This window comes from Sardina pilchardus, chromosome 5, assembly GCF_963854185.1.
Source record: "Sardina pilchardus chromosome 5, fSarPil1.1, whole genome shotgun sequence".
Lineage (NCBI taxonomy): Eukaryota > Metazoa > Chordata > Actinopteri > Clupeiformes > Clupeidae > Sardina > Sardina pilchardus.
Window position 1 is genome coordinate 21154256 of NC_084998.1, and position 13585 is coordinate 21167840.

General features: G+C 43.0%; 4 protein-coding genes across 7 annotated transcripts in view; all 4 read left to right on the forward strand.

Moving 5' to 3' along the window:
* The window catches only part of LOC134080450 (protocadherin beta-16-like), a 148224-nt gene that overhangs the window by 83394 nt on the left and 51245 nt on the right, over positions 1-13585 (forward strand). The gene's annotated exons all lie outside the window — the stretch shown is intronic.
* LOC134079710 (protocadherin gamma-A11-like) lies at positions 289-2697 on the forward strand. The gene has a single exon (XM_062535789.1). The coding sequence runs from the start codon at positions 289-291 to the stop codon at positions 2695-2697; it is 2409 nt and encodes an 802-aa protein (XP_062391773.1).
* Positions 3180-5510, forward strand: LOC134079711 (protocadherin gamma-A3-like). Its single transcript, XM_062535790.1, has one exon. The coding sequence runs from the start codon at positions 3180-3182 to the stop codon at positions 5508-5510; it is 2331 nt and encodes a 776-aa protein (XP_062391774.1).
* Positions 6345-8720, forward strand: LOC134079713 (protocadherin gamma-A2-like). The gene has a single exon (XM_062535791.1). The coding sequence runs from the start codon at positions 6345-6347 to the stop codon at positions 8718-8720; it is 2376 nt and encodes a 791-aa protein (XP_062391775.1).

Below are 13585 nucleotides of genomic sequence, written 5' to 3' on the forward strand. Positions count from 1 at the left end.
CGAACCATTAGGCCTAGTTGAAATGTTGTAATTCGTTTTTTGAACCCTAAGTGCCGCTGTTGATTGCGTGTACTTGGCTACACTCTGTACCTCCCATCATCTATAAACAGTAAAAGAAGGTTCGGCCAAAATCACAGTGCTTGCTGTTATCGCGTCAGCTATTGCTTTTAAATGCTGTCCCGAAACCTTCGGGTAATTTAAATAGTATATTCCTTTCTTTTACAACGGAAGAAAGATTTCGTCTCCCTTGTTAGTTTGATAGCATACCGTGCTTGGACCAATATCACGATGAACAAGGGGTTTTGTCGTCAGAGATGGACATTATCGCTGTTGTGGATGTTGATATCGCTTGTGGTTTTTGCAATAGGACAAATCCGTTATTCGATACCTGAGGAAATGGCAAAGGGATCCATTGTTGGAAATATTGCGAATGATCTTGGGATTGAACTGAAGCGACTTATGTCCGGCAGGGCTCGAGTATTCACCTCGGATGACAGTGAGTACGTTGGACTGGATAGAGAGAAAGGGCAGCTGGTAGTAAAACAAAGAATGGACCGCGAGCAGCTATGTGGGGAGATATCCGCATGCAGCATCAGTTTTGAGGTGGTTCTTGAAAGTCCCATGGAGCTTTACAGTATTAACATTGACATACAGGATGTAAACGATAACAGCCCTGTTTTTCGTAAGAATGAAATTGATCAAGAAATCAGCGAATCCGCCCTACCCGGAGCACGCTTTTCTTTGGTAGGCGCAATTGATCCTGATGTGGGGACAAACTCGTTGCAGAAATATGTCTTACATCCCACCGACAATTTTCAGTTGAGTGTGCAGAGTAGTTTTGACGGTAGCAAAAATGTTGAAATGGTTCTCAAAACACCTTTAGACAGAGAACAGAAGGAACATCATTACCTTACACTCACTGCTATAGATGGCGGGAGTCCACAAAGATCGGGGACAGTAAAAATCCACATTTCTGTTCTTGATGCAAACGACAATGCCCCTGTTTTTAGTCAGGTGACGTACAAAGCTTCTGTACTCGAGAATTCAGCAGTAGCAACACTGGTGACAATAGTCACAGCAACTGACGCCGATGAAGGGTCGTATGCTAACATACAGTACTATTTTGAGCATCCCTCAGACAGCGTTATGGCTTTGTTTGCTATTGACTCGGAGACTGGTCAAATTAAAGTTACTGGGCCGATAGATTATGAAAAATACAAACAGTTTAAAATCAAAGTAATAGCCAAAGACAGCGGAGGTCTAATAAACTCATGTGAGGTCATTATCGATGTCTCTGATGTAAATGATAATGCACCGAAATTAACAGTCATGTCATTTTCCAGTGCTTTGCCTGAAAACGCAGCGCTCGGAACAGTGGTCGCCATGATTAATGTTCAAGACCTTGATTCAGGTGACAATGGAAAGGTTACGTGTTCAATTGATCGCAATTCGCCATTCAAAATAGTGCCATCGTTAGCAAGCTATTACAATCTAGTGACCGATTCAGCACTGGACAGAGAACAAATATCTGAATACAACATCACTGTGACCGCAGTAGACGGAGGCAACCCATCGCTGTCTAGTAGCAAGACACTGATGCTAAAGATATCAGACATCAATGACAATGCTCCACAGTTTGAACTGGAAACATACGATGCATATGTGCTTGAAAACAATTCTCCATCTTTGTCTATATTCTCGGTTAAAGCTAAAGACGATGATTGGGGCCCAAATGCACGTATATCGTATTTCATCGACGATGGGACCATGAATGGCGTATCATTGACATCATTAATTTCCATAAATACAGACACTGGCGTGATCTATGCCATGAAGCCTTTTGATTATGAACAGATGAAGTCTCTGAAAATAAGAATCAAAGCACAGGATGGAGGCACTCCCCCTCTGAGCACCAATGCAACACTGAACATCTTTGTGCAAGATCAGAATGATAACACACCACAAATACTCTATCCAGTACAGACCAGTGGCTCTGTGGTGGCAGAAATGGTGCCTAGATCAGCAGATATTGGCTATCTGGTGACCAAAGTAGTGGCTGTCGATGGGGACTCTGGACAGAATGCCTGGCTCTCATATAAACTACATAAACCTGCAGACAGGCCGCTGTTTGAAGTGGGCTCACAGAATGGAGAGATCAGAACTGTGCGTCAGGTGACTGATAAAGATGCTGTGAAGCAGAAACTCACTGTTGTAGTGGAGGACAACGGACAGCCCTCTCGCTCAGCTACAGTCAATGTGAACGTGGCGGTGGCAGACAGCTTTCCTGAAATACTCTCAGAATTCACAGACTTTACGCACGACAAGGACTACAATAACAGCTTGACTTTCTATTTAGTGTTAGCTCTGATTGTTGTTTCATTGCTTTTCATTTTCTCTGTCATTGCAATCATATCAGTGAAAATCTACAGATGGAGACAGAGAAAGCTATATTATAAATCGGCCAACAATCTCCCAGTTATCCCCTATTACCCCACAATGTGCTCTGATGGAACAATGCAGCACGTGTATAACTACGAAGTGTGCGGAACCATGGATTCGAGGATGAGTGACGTGAAACCCAGGCCATACAGCCAGAGCACCCTGGTGAGCCTGAGTCGGCCAGGGACAGTGCAGAGACAAAATCTGGATGCTGAACTCTCTTTAGAGGTGAGAATGCGCGAAAATACACAAGTTTGAACTGGGCCTAAGCGAGCAAATCCATTGTCAAAATAGTTGTGTGCTGCTTTTTAACTGTTTGTAATAAATTGCTTTTCTTTGTAATAATGTACAGAATTACAGAATATGACATATTCAAACCATTAGGCCTAGTTGAAATGTTGTAATTCGTTTTTTGAACCCTAAGTGCCGCTGTTGATTGCGTGTATTTGGCTACACTCTGTACCTCCCATCATCAATAGGCTAAACAGTAAAAGAAGGTTCTGCCCAAATCACAGTGTTTGCTGTTGTCGCGTCAGCTCTTGCTTTTAAATGCTGTTCCGAAGCCTTTGGGTAATTTAAATAGTATATTCCTTTCTTAAACAACGGAAGGAGGATTTCGTCTCTTTGTTAGTTTGAGAGCATACTGTCCTCAGACCAATATCACGATGAACAAGGGTTTTTATCGTCAGAGATGGACATTATCGCTCTTGTGGTTGTTGATATCACTTGTGGTTTTTGCAATGGGACAAATACGTTATTCGATACCCGAGGAAATGGCAAAGGGATCCATTGTTGGAAATATTGCGAACGATCTGGGGATTGAACTAAAGCGACTTGTGTCCGGGAGGGCTCGAGTGTTCACATCGGATGACAGTGAGTACGTTGGACTGGATAGAGAGAAAGGGCAGCTGATAGTAAAACAAAGAATGGACCGCGAGCAGCTATGTGGGGAGATATCCGCATGCAGCATCAGTTTTGAAGTGGTTCTTGAAAATCCCATGGAGCTTTATAGTATTAACATAGATATACAGGATGTAAACGATAACAGCCCTGTTTTTCCCAATAATGAAATTGACCAAGAAATCAGCGAATCCGCCCTACCCGGAGCACGCTTCTCACTGGTAGGCGCAATTGATCCTGATGTGGGTACAAACTCGTTGCAGAAATATGTCTTACATCCCACCGACAATTTTCAGTTGAATGTGCAGAGTAGTTTTGACGGTAGCAAAAATGTTGATATGGTTCTCAAAACACCTTTAGACAGAGAACAGAAGGAACATCATTACCTTACACTCACTGCTATAGATGGCGGAAGTCCACAAAGATCGGGGACAGTAAAAATTCACATTTCTGTTCTTGACGCAAACGACAATGCCCCTGTTTTTAGTCAGGTGACGTACAAAGCTTCTGTACTCGAGAATTCAGCAATAGCAACACTGGTGACAACAGTCACAGCAACTGACGCCGATGAAGGATCGTATGCTAACATACAGTACTATTTTGAGCATGCCTCAGCCAGCGTTAAGGCTTTGTTTGCTATTGACTCGGAGACTGGTCAAATTAAAGTTACTGGGCCATTAGATTATGAAAAATACAAACAGTTTAAAATCAAAGTAATAGCCAAAGACGGAGGTCTAAAAGATTCATGTGAGGTCATTATCGATGTTACTGATGTAAATGATAATGCACCGAAATTAACAGTCATGTCATTTTCCAGTGCTTTGCCTGAAAACGCAGCGCTCGGAACAGTTGTCGCCATGATTAATGTTCAAGACCTTGATTCAGGTGACAATGGAAAGGTTACGTGTTCAATTGATCGCAATTCGCCATTCAAAATAGTGCCATCGTTAGCAAGCTATTACAATCTAGTGACCGATTCAGCACTGGACAGAGAACAAATATCTGAATACAACATCACTGTAGCCGCAGTGGACGGGGGCAACCCATCGCTGTCTAGTAGCAAGACACTGATGCTAAAGATATCAGACATCAATGACAATGCTCCACAGTTTGAACTGGAAACATACGATGCATATGTGCTTGAAAACAATTCTCCATCTTTGTCTATATTCTCGGTTAAAGCTAAAGACGATGATTGGGGCCCAAATGCACGTATATCGTATTTCATCGACGATGGGACCCTGAACGGCGTATCACTGGCGTCATTTATTTCTATAAATACAGACACTGGTGTGATCTACGCCATGAAGCCTTTTGATTATGAACAGATGAAGTCTCTGAAAATAAGAATCAAAGCACAAGATGGAGGCACTCCCCCTCTGAGCACCAATGCAACACTGAACATCTTTGTGCAAGATCAGAATGATAACACACCACAAATACTCTATCCAGTACAGACCAGTGGCTCTGTGGTGGCAGAAATGGTGCCTAGATCAGCAGATATTGGCTATCTGGTGACCAAAGTGGTGGCTGTCGATGGGGACTCTGGACAGAATGCCTGGCTCTCATATAAACTACATAAACCTGCAGACAGGCCGCTGTTTGAAGTGGGCTCACAGAATGGAGAGATCAGAACTGTGCGCCAGGTGACTGATAAAGATGCTGTGAAACAGAAACTCACTGTTGTAGTGGAGGACAACGGACAGCCCTCTCGCTCAGCTACAGTCAATGTGAACGTGGCGGTGGCAGACAGCTTTCCTGAAATACTCTCAGAATTCACAGACTTTACGCATGACAAGGACTACAATAACAGCTTGACTTTCTATTTAGTGTTAGCTCTGATTGTTGTTTCATTGCTTTTCATTTTCTCTGTCATTGCAATCATATCAGTGAAAATCTACAGATGGAGACAGAGAAAGCTATATTATAAATCGGCCAACAATCTCCCAGTTATCCCCTATTACCCCACAATGTGCTCTGATGGAACAATGCAGCATGTGTATAACTACGAAGTGTGCGGAACCATGGATTCGAGGATGAGTGACGTGAAACCCAGGCCATACAGCCAGAGCACCCTGGTGAGCCTGAGTCGGCCAGGGACAGTGCAGAGACAAAAGCTGGATGCTGAACTCTCTTTAGAGGTGAGAATGCGCGAGAATACACAAGTTTGAACTGGGCCTAAGTGACTGTTCAATTACCTTTGTAATGTTTAGATTGTGTGTACCCCCGACCTGAGATGCTTCAAACTAATGTATCTCATTAAGCGAATCCTTTGTTAAGATAGATGTGTGCTGTTTAGTCTGTTTATTGTCAAAAGACAGGCATGTCTGAAATGTAAGCTACAATAATTGATTACAATAAAGCTTATGATTCAATATCACCTATTGAACAGACTCAACTCCACTATTCAAGTTTGTAGGCCTACATCTCGATGCATGCCCCTTCATGGTCTGTTCCTCTTCATAACTGCTCATTACAACGTGTAAACGGTTGCCTATGGATTCTTGTGGTTTCTTTGTGAAATACATTGGTATGGATATATTTGATATGTGCGTTATATTCAGGGAACTGTACAAAAATGCTAGGTAAGCATAGATACTGTAGCCTCCATCATCACAGGTTCACCTTGATATTGCAGTACCTTTGTCGGGCCCTAAGTGCCGCTGTTGATCGCATGTAGGTTTTTCTACCACGTACCTCCCATCCCTTTAAACGCAAAGGAGTGTAGCTACAAAACGAGATTATTTTCAGAATGTGTTCTAGCAGTCGATATTCGCTGACCAGTAAGGTTTAATTAGTGTTGCTAAGACGTGTACTTTCTGGATCCTGTTATAGAGACATCCTTTTAAGACATTTCTTCGGATTGCTGTTCTTTGAATTGCTTATCTGACATTTTGGTAACACCAGTGGACGTTATATACTACATCAAAATGGGGAACCGTTGCTGTTTTCTACGACACCTTTTGTTACTTGTGCTGTTGGGCGCCTTCCTATTTCAGCTCGCGATGGGACAAATCCGATATTCTATACCTGAGGAAATGGCGAAGGGTTCTATTGTCGGGAATATAGCAAACGATCTTGGAGTTGAACTGAAGCGGCTTGTGTCCGGAAGGGCTCGAGTATTCACCTCGGATGGCAGTGAGTACGTTGGGTTGGATAGAGAAAAGGGGCAGCTTGTTGTAAAGCAAAGAATGGACCGCGAGCAGCTATGTGGGGAGGTAGCCGCTTGTAGTCTGAGTTTTGATGTAATTCTAGAAAACCCCATGGAGTTGTATCGTGTAACCGTTGATGTAGTGGATATAAATGACAATAGCCCTGTATTCCCAGGGAATGAAATCGATCAAGAAATCAGCGAATTAACCCTACCGGGAGCACGTTTCTCTTTAGAGAGCGCGATCGATCCAGATGTGGGCATGAATACCTTACAAAAGTATGTTTTACATCCCACAAACCATTTCAACCTGAACGTGCAAAGCAACGCACATGGTAGTAAAAAGGTTGAAATGGTTCTTAAAACACCTTTAGACAGGGAGAAAACGGATAATCACTACCTCACTCTCACCGCTTTTGATGGCGGCAATCCACAACGGTCCGGGACGGTAAAAATCCACATTCGTGTTCTCGATGTGAATGACAATGCGCCTATATTTAATCAGCTATCATACAAAGCCTCGGTGCTCGAAAATTCACCGATAGGTACATTGGTAACAACTGTTACAGCAACGGACGCTGACGAGGAATCAAGCGCTAATATCCAGTATTATCTTGAGCATGCCACGGCTAGTGTCAAAACCTCATTTAGTATTAACACATTAACTGGTGAGGTAAAGGTAGCCGGATTAATAGACTACGAGAAATACAAACAATTCCAGATAAACGTAATGGCTAAAGACAACGGGGGTTTGAAAGCCTCGTGTGAAATCATAATTGATGTTATTGATGTAAATGATAATGTTCCAAAAATAACCGTCATGTCATTTTCCAGTACTTTGCCTGAAAACGCAGCACATGGAACTGTTGTAGCAATGATTAATGTTCAAGACATAGATGCGGGTGAAAACGGTAAAGTAACATGCTCAATCCCTCGGACATCTCCATTTAAAATAGTCTCGTCGTCCTTACCAAATTATTACAACCTAGTGACAGATTCAGCACTGGACAGAGAACAGACACCCGAGTATAATGTAACCATAACTGCCGTAGATGGAGGGAATCCGTCGCTATCCAGCGAAGAGACACTATGTGTAAAGATATCAGATGTCAATGACAATGCGCCAGAATTTGAGCAGGAAACCTATAATGCCTTAGTACTTGAAAACAACTCCCCATCATTGTCTATATTCTCGGTAAAAGCTAAGGACGCCGATTGGGGCCCAAATGCAAGAATATCTTATTTTCTCGACGATGGGAGTTTAAATGGGACACCTCTGGCATCATTTATTTCTATAAATACAGACACTGGCGTGATCTACGCCATGAAGCCTTTTGATTATGAACAGATGAAGTCTCTGAAAATAAGAATCAAAGCACAGGATGGAGGCACTCCCCCTCTGAGCACCAATGCAACACTGAACATCTTTGTGCAAGATCAGAATGATAACACACCACAAATACTCTATCCAGTGCAGACCAGTGGCTCTGTGGTGGCAGAAATGGTGCCACGATCAGCTGATATTGGTTATCTGGTGACCAAAGTGGTGGCTGTCGATGGGGACTCTGGACAGAATGCCTGGCTCTCATATAAGCTGCACAAACCTGCAGACAGGCCGCTGTTTGAAGTGGGTGCACAGAATGGAGAGATCAGAACTGTGCGCCAGGTGACTGATAAAGATGCTGTGAAGCAGAAACTCACTGTTGTAGTGGAGGACAACGGACAGCCCTCTCGCTCAGCTACAGTCAATGTGAACGTGGCGGTGGCAGACAGCTTTCCTGAAATACTCTCAGAATTCACAGACTTTACGCACGACAAGGACTACAATGATAACCTGACTTTCTACTTAATCATAGCCCTGATAGTAGTGTCATTCCTCTTCATTTTCTCTGTCATTGCAATCATATCTGTCAAAATCTACAGATGGAGACAGAGAAAGTTGTATTATAAATCGGCCAACAATCTCCCAGTCATCCCCTACTATCCTACCATGTACTCTGATGGGACTATGCAGCAAGTCTACAATTATGAGTTTTGTGGGACCACTGATTCGAGGAGGAGTGACATGAAACCTATGAGACCGTACAGTCAGAACACCCTGGTGAGCCTGAGTCGGCCAGGAACAGTACTGAGAGAAAAGAAAGAACAGCTGGATGCTGATTTCTCTCTAGAGGTGAGGTCAGCATACTTGTATGCTTTAGACTTGCACTACAGGTCACTTGGAATTTAGGCCTACAGGATCAAAATCTCCCTTTGGTCTTTGGTCTTTGTGTGCGTGTGCGTGCGTGTGGAGGGGGGGGGGGGGGTCTGTGTTTTTGTTTTCTAACACTTTCAGTCCTACTTACATCATACAGAATATGAGTGCATTTAGTGGACCACTGGAATTTCAGCAGCCATGTTTAGCTTCCCATTGTAAGTGACTGAATCACCTGAGATACACTCAAAAGCCAGTGAACAGGACTAGGTCCAAGTCTCATGAGCAGGGTTGTAGTGAAGGCTAAACGCAAGTAAACACAGTTCATCCTCCTCTTATCAGAGTTTGTCCACCTCTCAAAAGAGTTATTCACCAACTGCAACTTAATTCAAAAATCACACTGTATTATCCACATTCACAGTGTTCACGCTTATCAACACTCTAGGAGCTATTTAATTGCACTGGTATCGTTATAAACCTTGGACAATAACCTCCGCCATCATTAAGCATGTTCTGATGTTTTTTTAATTTTTTTTTTAAACATACCACATGCCGCAATCCGCCTTACCGTGATCACAGAATTCACAGTTTATCCACCTCTTATTTTATCACTACACCCCTGCTAGTAAGATGACATCCAGTCCAGACCATTTGAACAGATTCATACTTACAAATTAACACAGTCATCTAACCCTCCTCAGTACTTTCAATATCGGTGGTCACCCCTTCTTTCAGATACCCCACACTAAAATACTGTTAGTTGTTGTGTTACTGTTGGCAGTGTGCGAATTGAATAGTTCTGTTTGGCCTTTCTCAACACAGCTTGGTGAAACACTTGGTTTATGAGATGACAGTGACCACATACACTATCCACTATCCATTACGCCTTCATTCATTGGCTAAATCACACATAAGAAGCATAGTCTTACACTGTTTTGGTGTTGTTTGTGTGAGATACTGGCTTTTCAGCGTGCTCTCATGTTCTGTATTGTAAAGGATAACTGTGGGTGAGCTGAGGCACTCAGAATATGACTCAGAGTCTTTTTCCCGAAATACATTTGACAAAAATATGATCAAACTCCTCCCAGTGTAAAATATCTTCTAATTAAATACAAACACAGTAATTATGGTTCGAGTCACTATAATAACATAACTCATAGCTTCTGACTCGTATCGTGGTTAGTATGTGGACAGTCTCAGAGGATTACTTCCGAAGCAACTCGTCTAAAGCCTCCTTTTGCACTCCTCTCCCTTTCTTCCCCTCCCTTTACTATCTCTCATTCTCATTCCTTCCTTGTTTCCCCTTCTTCCTCTCTCCCCCTCCCTCCCCCTCTCCGCAGCCTAAGCACACTGACCCACATTCAGTCGACTCTCTCTCACACACACACACACACTCACACTCACTCGCACAGCTTTAATATTCTGACTGTACTGTAGGGATGCTCTGTTCTCCTCTCGTTTCTCCCTTACTCCATTTCACATTGCCCTCAGTCTTAACTGAGGGTTAGCAGTGGCTTTTTCCCTCTCTCTCCTCCTTGTTTGGGTTTCCTATTGAATAACCACTGAAGCCATGCAAAAGGGAGTCGGTGGCTATTACTGTGTATGAGTCAGGCTCTTGTGGTGGGCTTGTTTTGCGTCCTATTGACGTTGCAGTCAGAAGCGAGTTGTGTAACACTGGAACTGTGAAAAAAAAAACTGTACTGTATTCCAGCAGGGAAGAATCCATAGTGGTACAGTAACAGTAGAGAGGAAGGAGAGGCTTCAGTATTCCATGTGCTGGCAAACATGATAAAGCTAATGCTAGCTATGTGCAGGATGTAAAACATAAACATATCACATTGTTTTGGTGCCCAGAGTACCCAACTCCTTGTGTAGCTGCAAGTGATTCCCTTTGTTTGTGTCATGGAATTGAAATGGCTGTGAATTGATTTTAGATTGTGTTTGGCCACATCCATACATAACTGGACTTCATTGCAGATGTATACACACCCTCGGCCCACTCAGGCCCATATGCAGGAGAAGTCTGCAGTGTTGTGCTGTGCTGTGCTGTGCTGTGCTGTGCAGTCCTTGCCTCGTGCAGACCCCCCTTGCTGCATTCCTTTCCTACAGTCGCCGCAGAGACTAGCAGCAAGGTCAGTCCCGGTTGTCACGGCAACAGTCGGTGCTGCAGAAAGGAGGAGAGAATCTGAGATGAGAAGCACAGCTGAACACCAGCTTGTGCTTATTACTGAGTTCGTAGGGACAGACAACCCACACTATGCCATCGTTAGAAGTCCTGTCATGCAGTTATATAACGTAGTGGTATTGTGGCAATCGCTAGTATACTGTGATGTATTTTGTTACATTTACAACCTTACTTGCAGTTCGCAATTATGCCCTATATTCAAACATACCACGTCATAGACCCTTCTCGAATCTAATCCCTTCAGCCTTGAACTGGATCCCATAGTATGCCACTGAAGGTGGATATCAGATTATGTGTTTCAGTGGTACGGAAGAATCTTTAGATTCACATGTGACATAACAGCCGTAAGGAGGGCGTCGGCCAGTTATCGTGATGGCGATGCTATGCTTGCTGCGCATGTTTCTGTTGCGCAGACGTCCCATACCTGTGTGTTTGTAGCAGTTGTAGCATTTCATCTGAATGCTGCCCACAGATGTAGTGAGGTGTGACTTCATGATGTACAGTACATGAGACAGTAGACTGGTCCAGAAAAGGCTGAGGATGTTTCTGCATTGCACTACTGTATAACAGATGTGAAGCACCTCATAGGAGTGGCTCACATACTTGCTTACAACAACACCACAGAGCTGCTTTGTTATTGAGTACCTCAAGCGAGAAGGCAAGTGAGTGCTGATTTGCTCTGATACCCCCATGTGTTTTTATTTAATTTAAACACTCTCCTCATAGTATACAATTCAATTTAGTCAGCCACACAAATGGCTACAGTGCACCTCACATTTGTAACCAGCTCATCTTGTGGAGACATATTTCATTATGGCCTCTTACTGTCCTGAAGGTACATCAGTCAGTGCTCTATGTCAGGCACATCAATGAATGCACCATATCAAGTACATCAGTCAGTGCACTATCACAAAGGTACAGTTTTCTACAATATTGGCACAGTCAAGGACATGACAGCCTGGTTTAGTTGTATACTTGTTTGAAATGCGCTGCATTTGATCAAATGCTGACATGGCAAAATAAGAGCTAGCTGTACATTTAGTTGCTTATTTGGATTACAGATGTTACTCTGAACATACCATATGTTCTTTAAAGGTCTCTTAGTAGTTTTTGGTGGACCCAGTGAATGACAAAGCAGAGCCTTGTGAATATCAACTATTATCAACTATTGAATTGCTTGGACTGATGCTCTGATTACCAATTGGATAACGTAGTCAGTACACAGACTTGTTTTCATTTAGTTGTCTGTCTGCAAAATGTTGATGTCAACCTTTCAGCTAAGTTAAATATGATCACATTGAGTGCATGTTGTATAGTTTGGTGTGCATAGTATCTAAGAACTAGGTTTCCCATAGGACTAAGTTTTAACACAGACTCACACAAACCTCAAACATACCAACACCCAAATGAATGCACAGCTATATAAACAAGCAGAGCCAAGGCAATCGGCCATTTGCATCACATTACAAAAGAAAGAATAGCAAATCAAGTAGGAGTAAACATGGTCACTTGGTCAGGTTAAGTGGCCAGAGGGTTTGGGCTGGTTCATTTAGCATCAGAACACCTTTGAGGGTTTTTGTTGGGACATATCCGCCACGTTAAGATACTTTATTTGTCTTTTGAAGGAAATTTGTCCACTGCATTTAACCAATCCGGTGGTACACACACACACACACACACACACACACACACACACACCCGACACACTAGGAGCATTGGGCTTACTAGAAGCACATATACACTCCCAGAGCAGTGGGCAGGCCTTCATCCAGTGCCCAGGTTGGATACCTTGCTCAAGGGCACCTCATCTGTGGATGTGGGAGAGTGCTGTTCTGTCACTCCATAACAAGACACTGAAGATGGCATAGCCTGAAACGCATTTATTAATTAAATGAGCTAAAGCATGAGAGTTCATTTACTTTTTTGTTTTATCAGGTGCTTCCTGTTTATGCACGAGTCGAGCGCACCCATTTCTGGCCTGTTCTGTCACTCCCCCACCTACATTTTTCCTACCAGTTAGGGATCGAACTTACTACCCTTCTGTTTCCCTCCTATTTCCTAACCAGTCGGCCACAGATGCTGCCATTGTGATGTCAGCATCTAGCATCCATCCATCCCAAAATATTTTACTGAGAGGTCACTTACAGCAGTAGTTACTTGGGGGTGAAATATTCAAGGACGGGGAATGTACACGGCTGAGCACTGAGTAGGCTGCTGTCACAGAAGGACACAGGCCTGGGAGAAGAAACCCTCAAGGTCTTAGTTGTGTACTGAATGGTACTGAAATGGCACATGGTCTCAGTGCTGGGCTGTATAGCAGGAGGGTTGTTTATTTCAACAGTTGTTATGAGCATTGCGCAAATGCTTGTGTCATGTTCTGTGTTGCTTTGTTGCCAGTTTGCTAACAATTTGGACGGATCAGCTATGAGCTTTAGTTATGAGCTCTATTGCTTATTATTAGTGAGGCTAATCACTTGGTCCTGCACTGTTTGTTTGCTAAAAAGGCCACAGTTGCTTGTGGACTTCCAGATTTTCCAGTCATCACCCCATTTCTATCTCTCGCTCGGGGCATCTTAACATTATAATATTTTAATAATGTTATGTTCCCTAAACATATTACATCATCATACACAATGTTTGTTTAAGTTCAAGTCAGTTAGATTTGCAACGGCAAACATAAATTTGTCTTTCATTTGTATGCAGCTATATAATACCA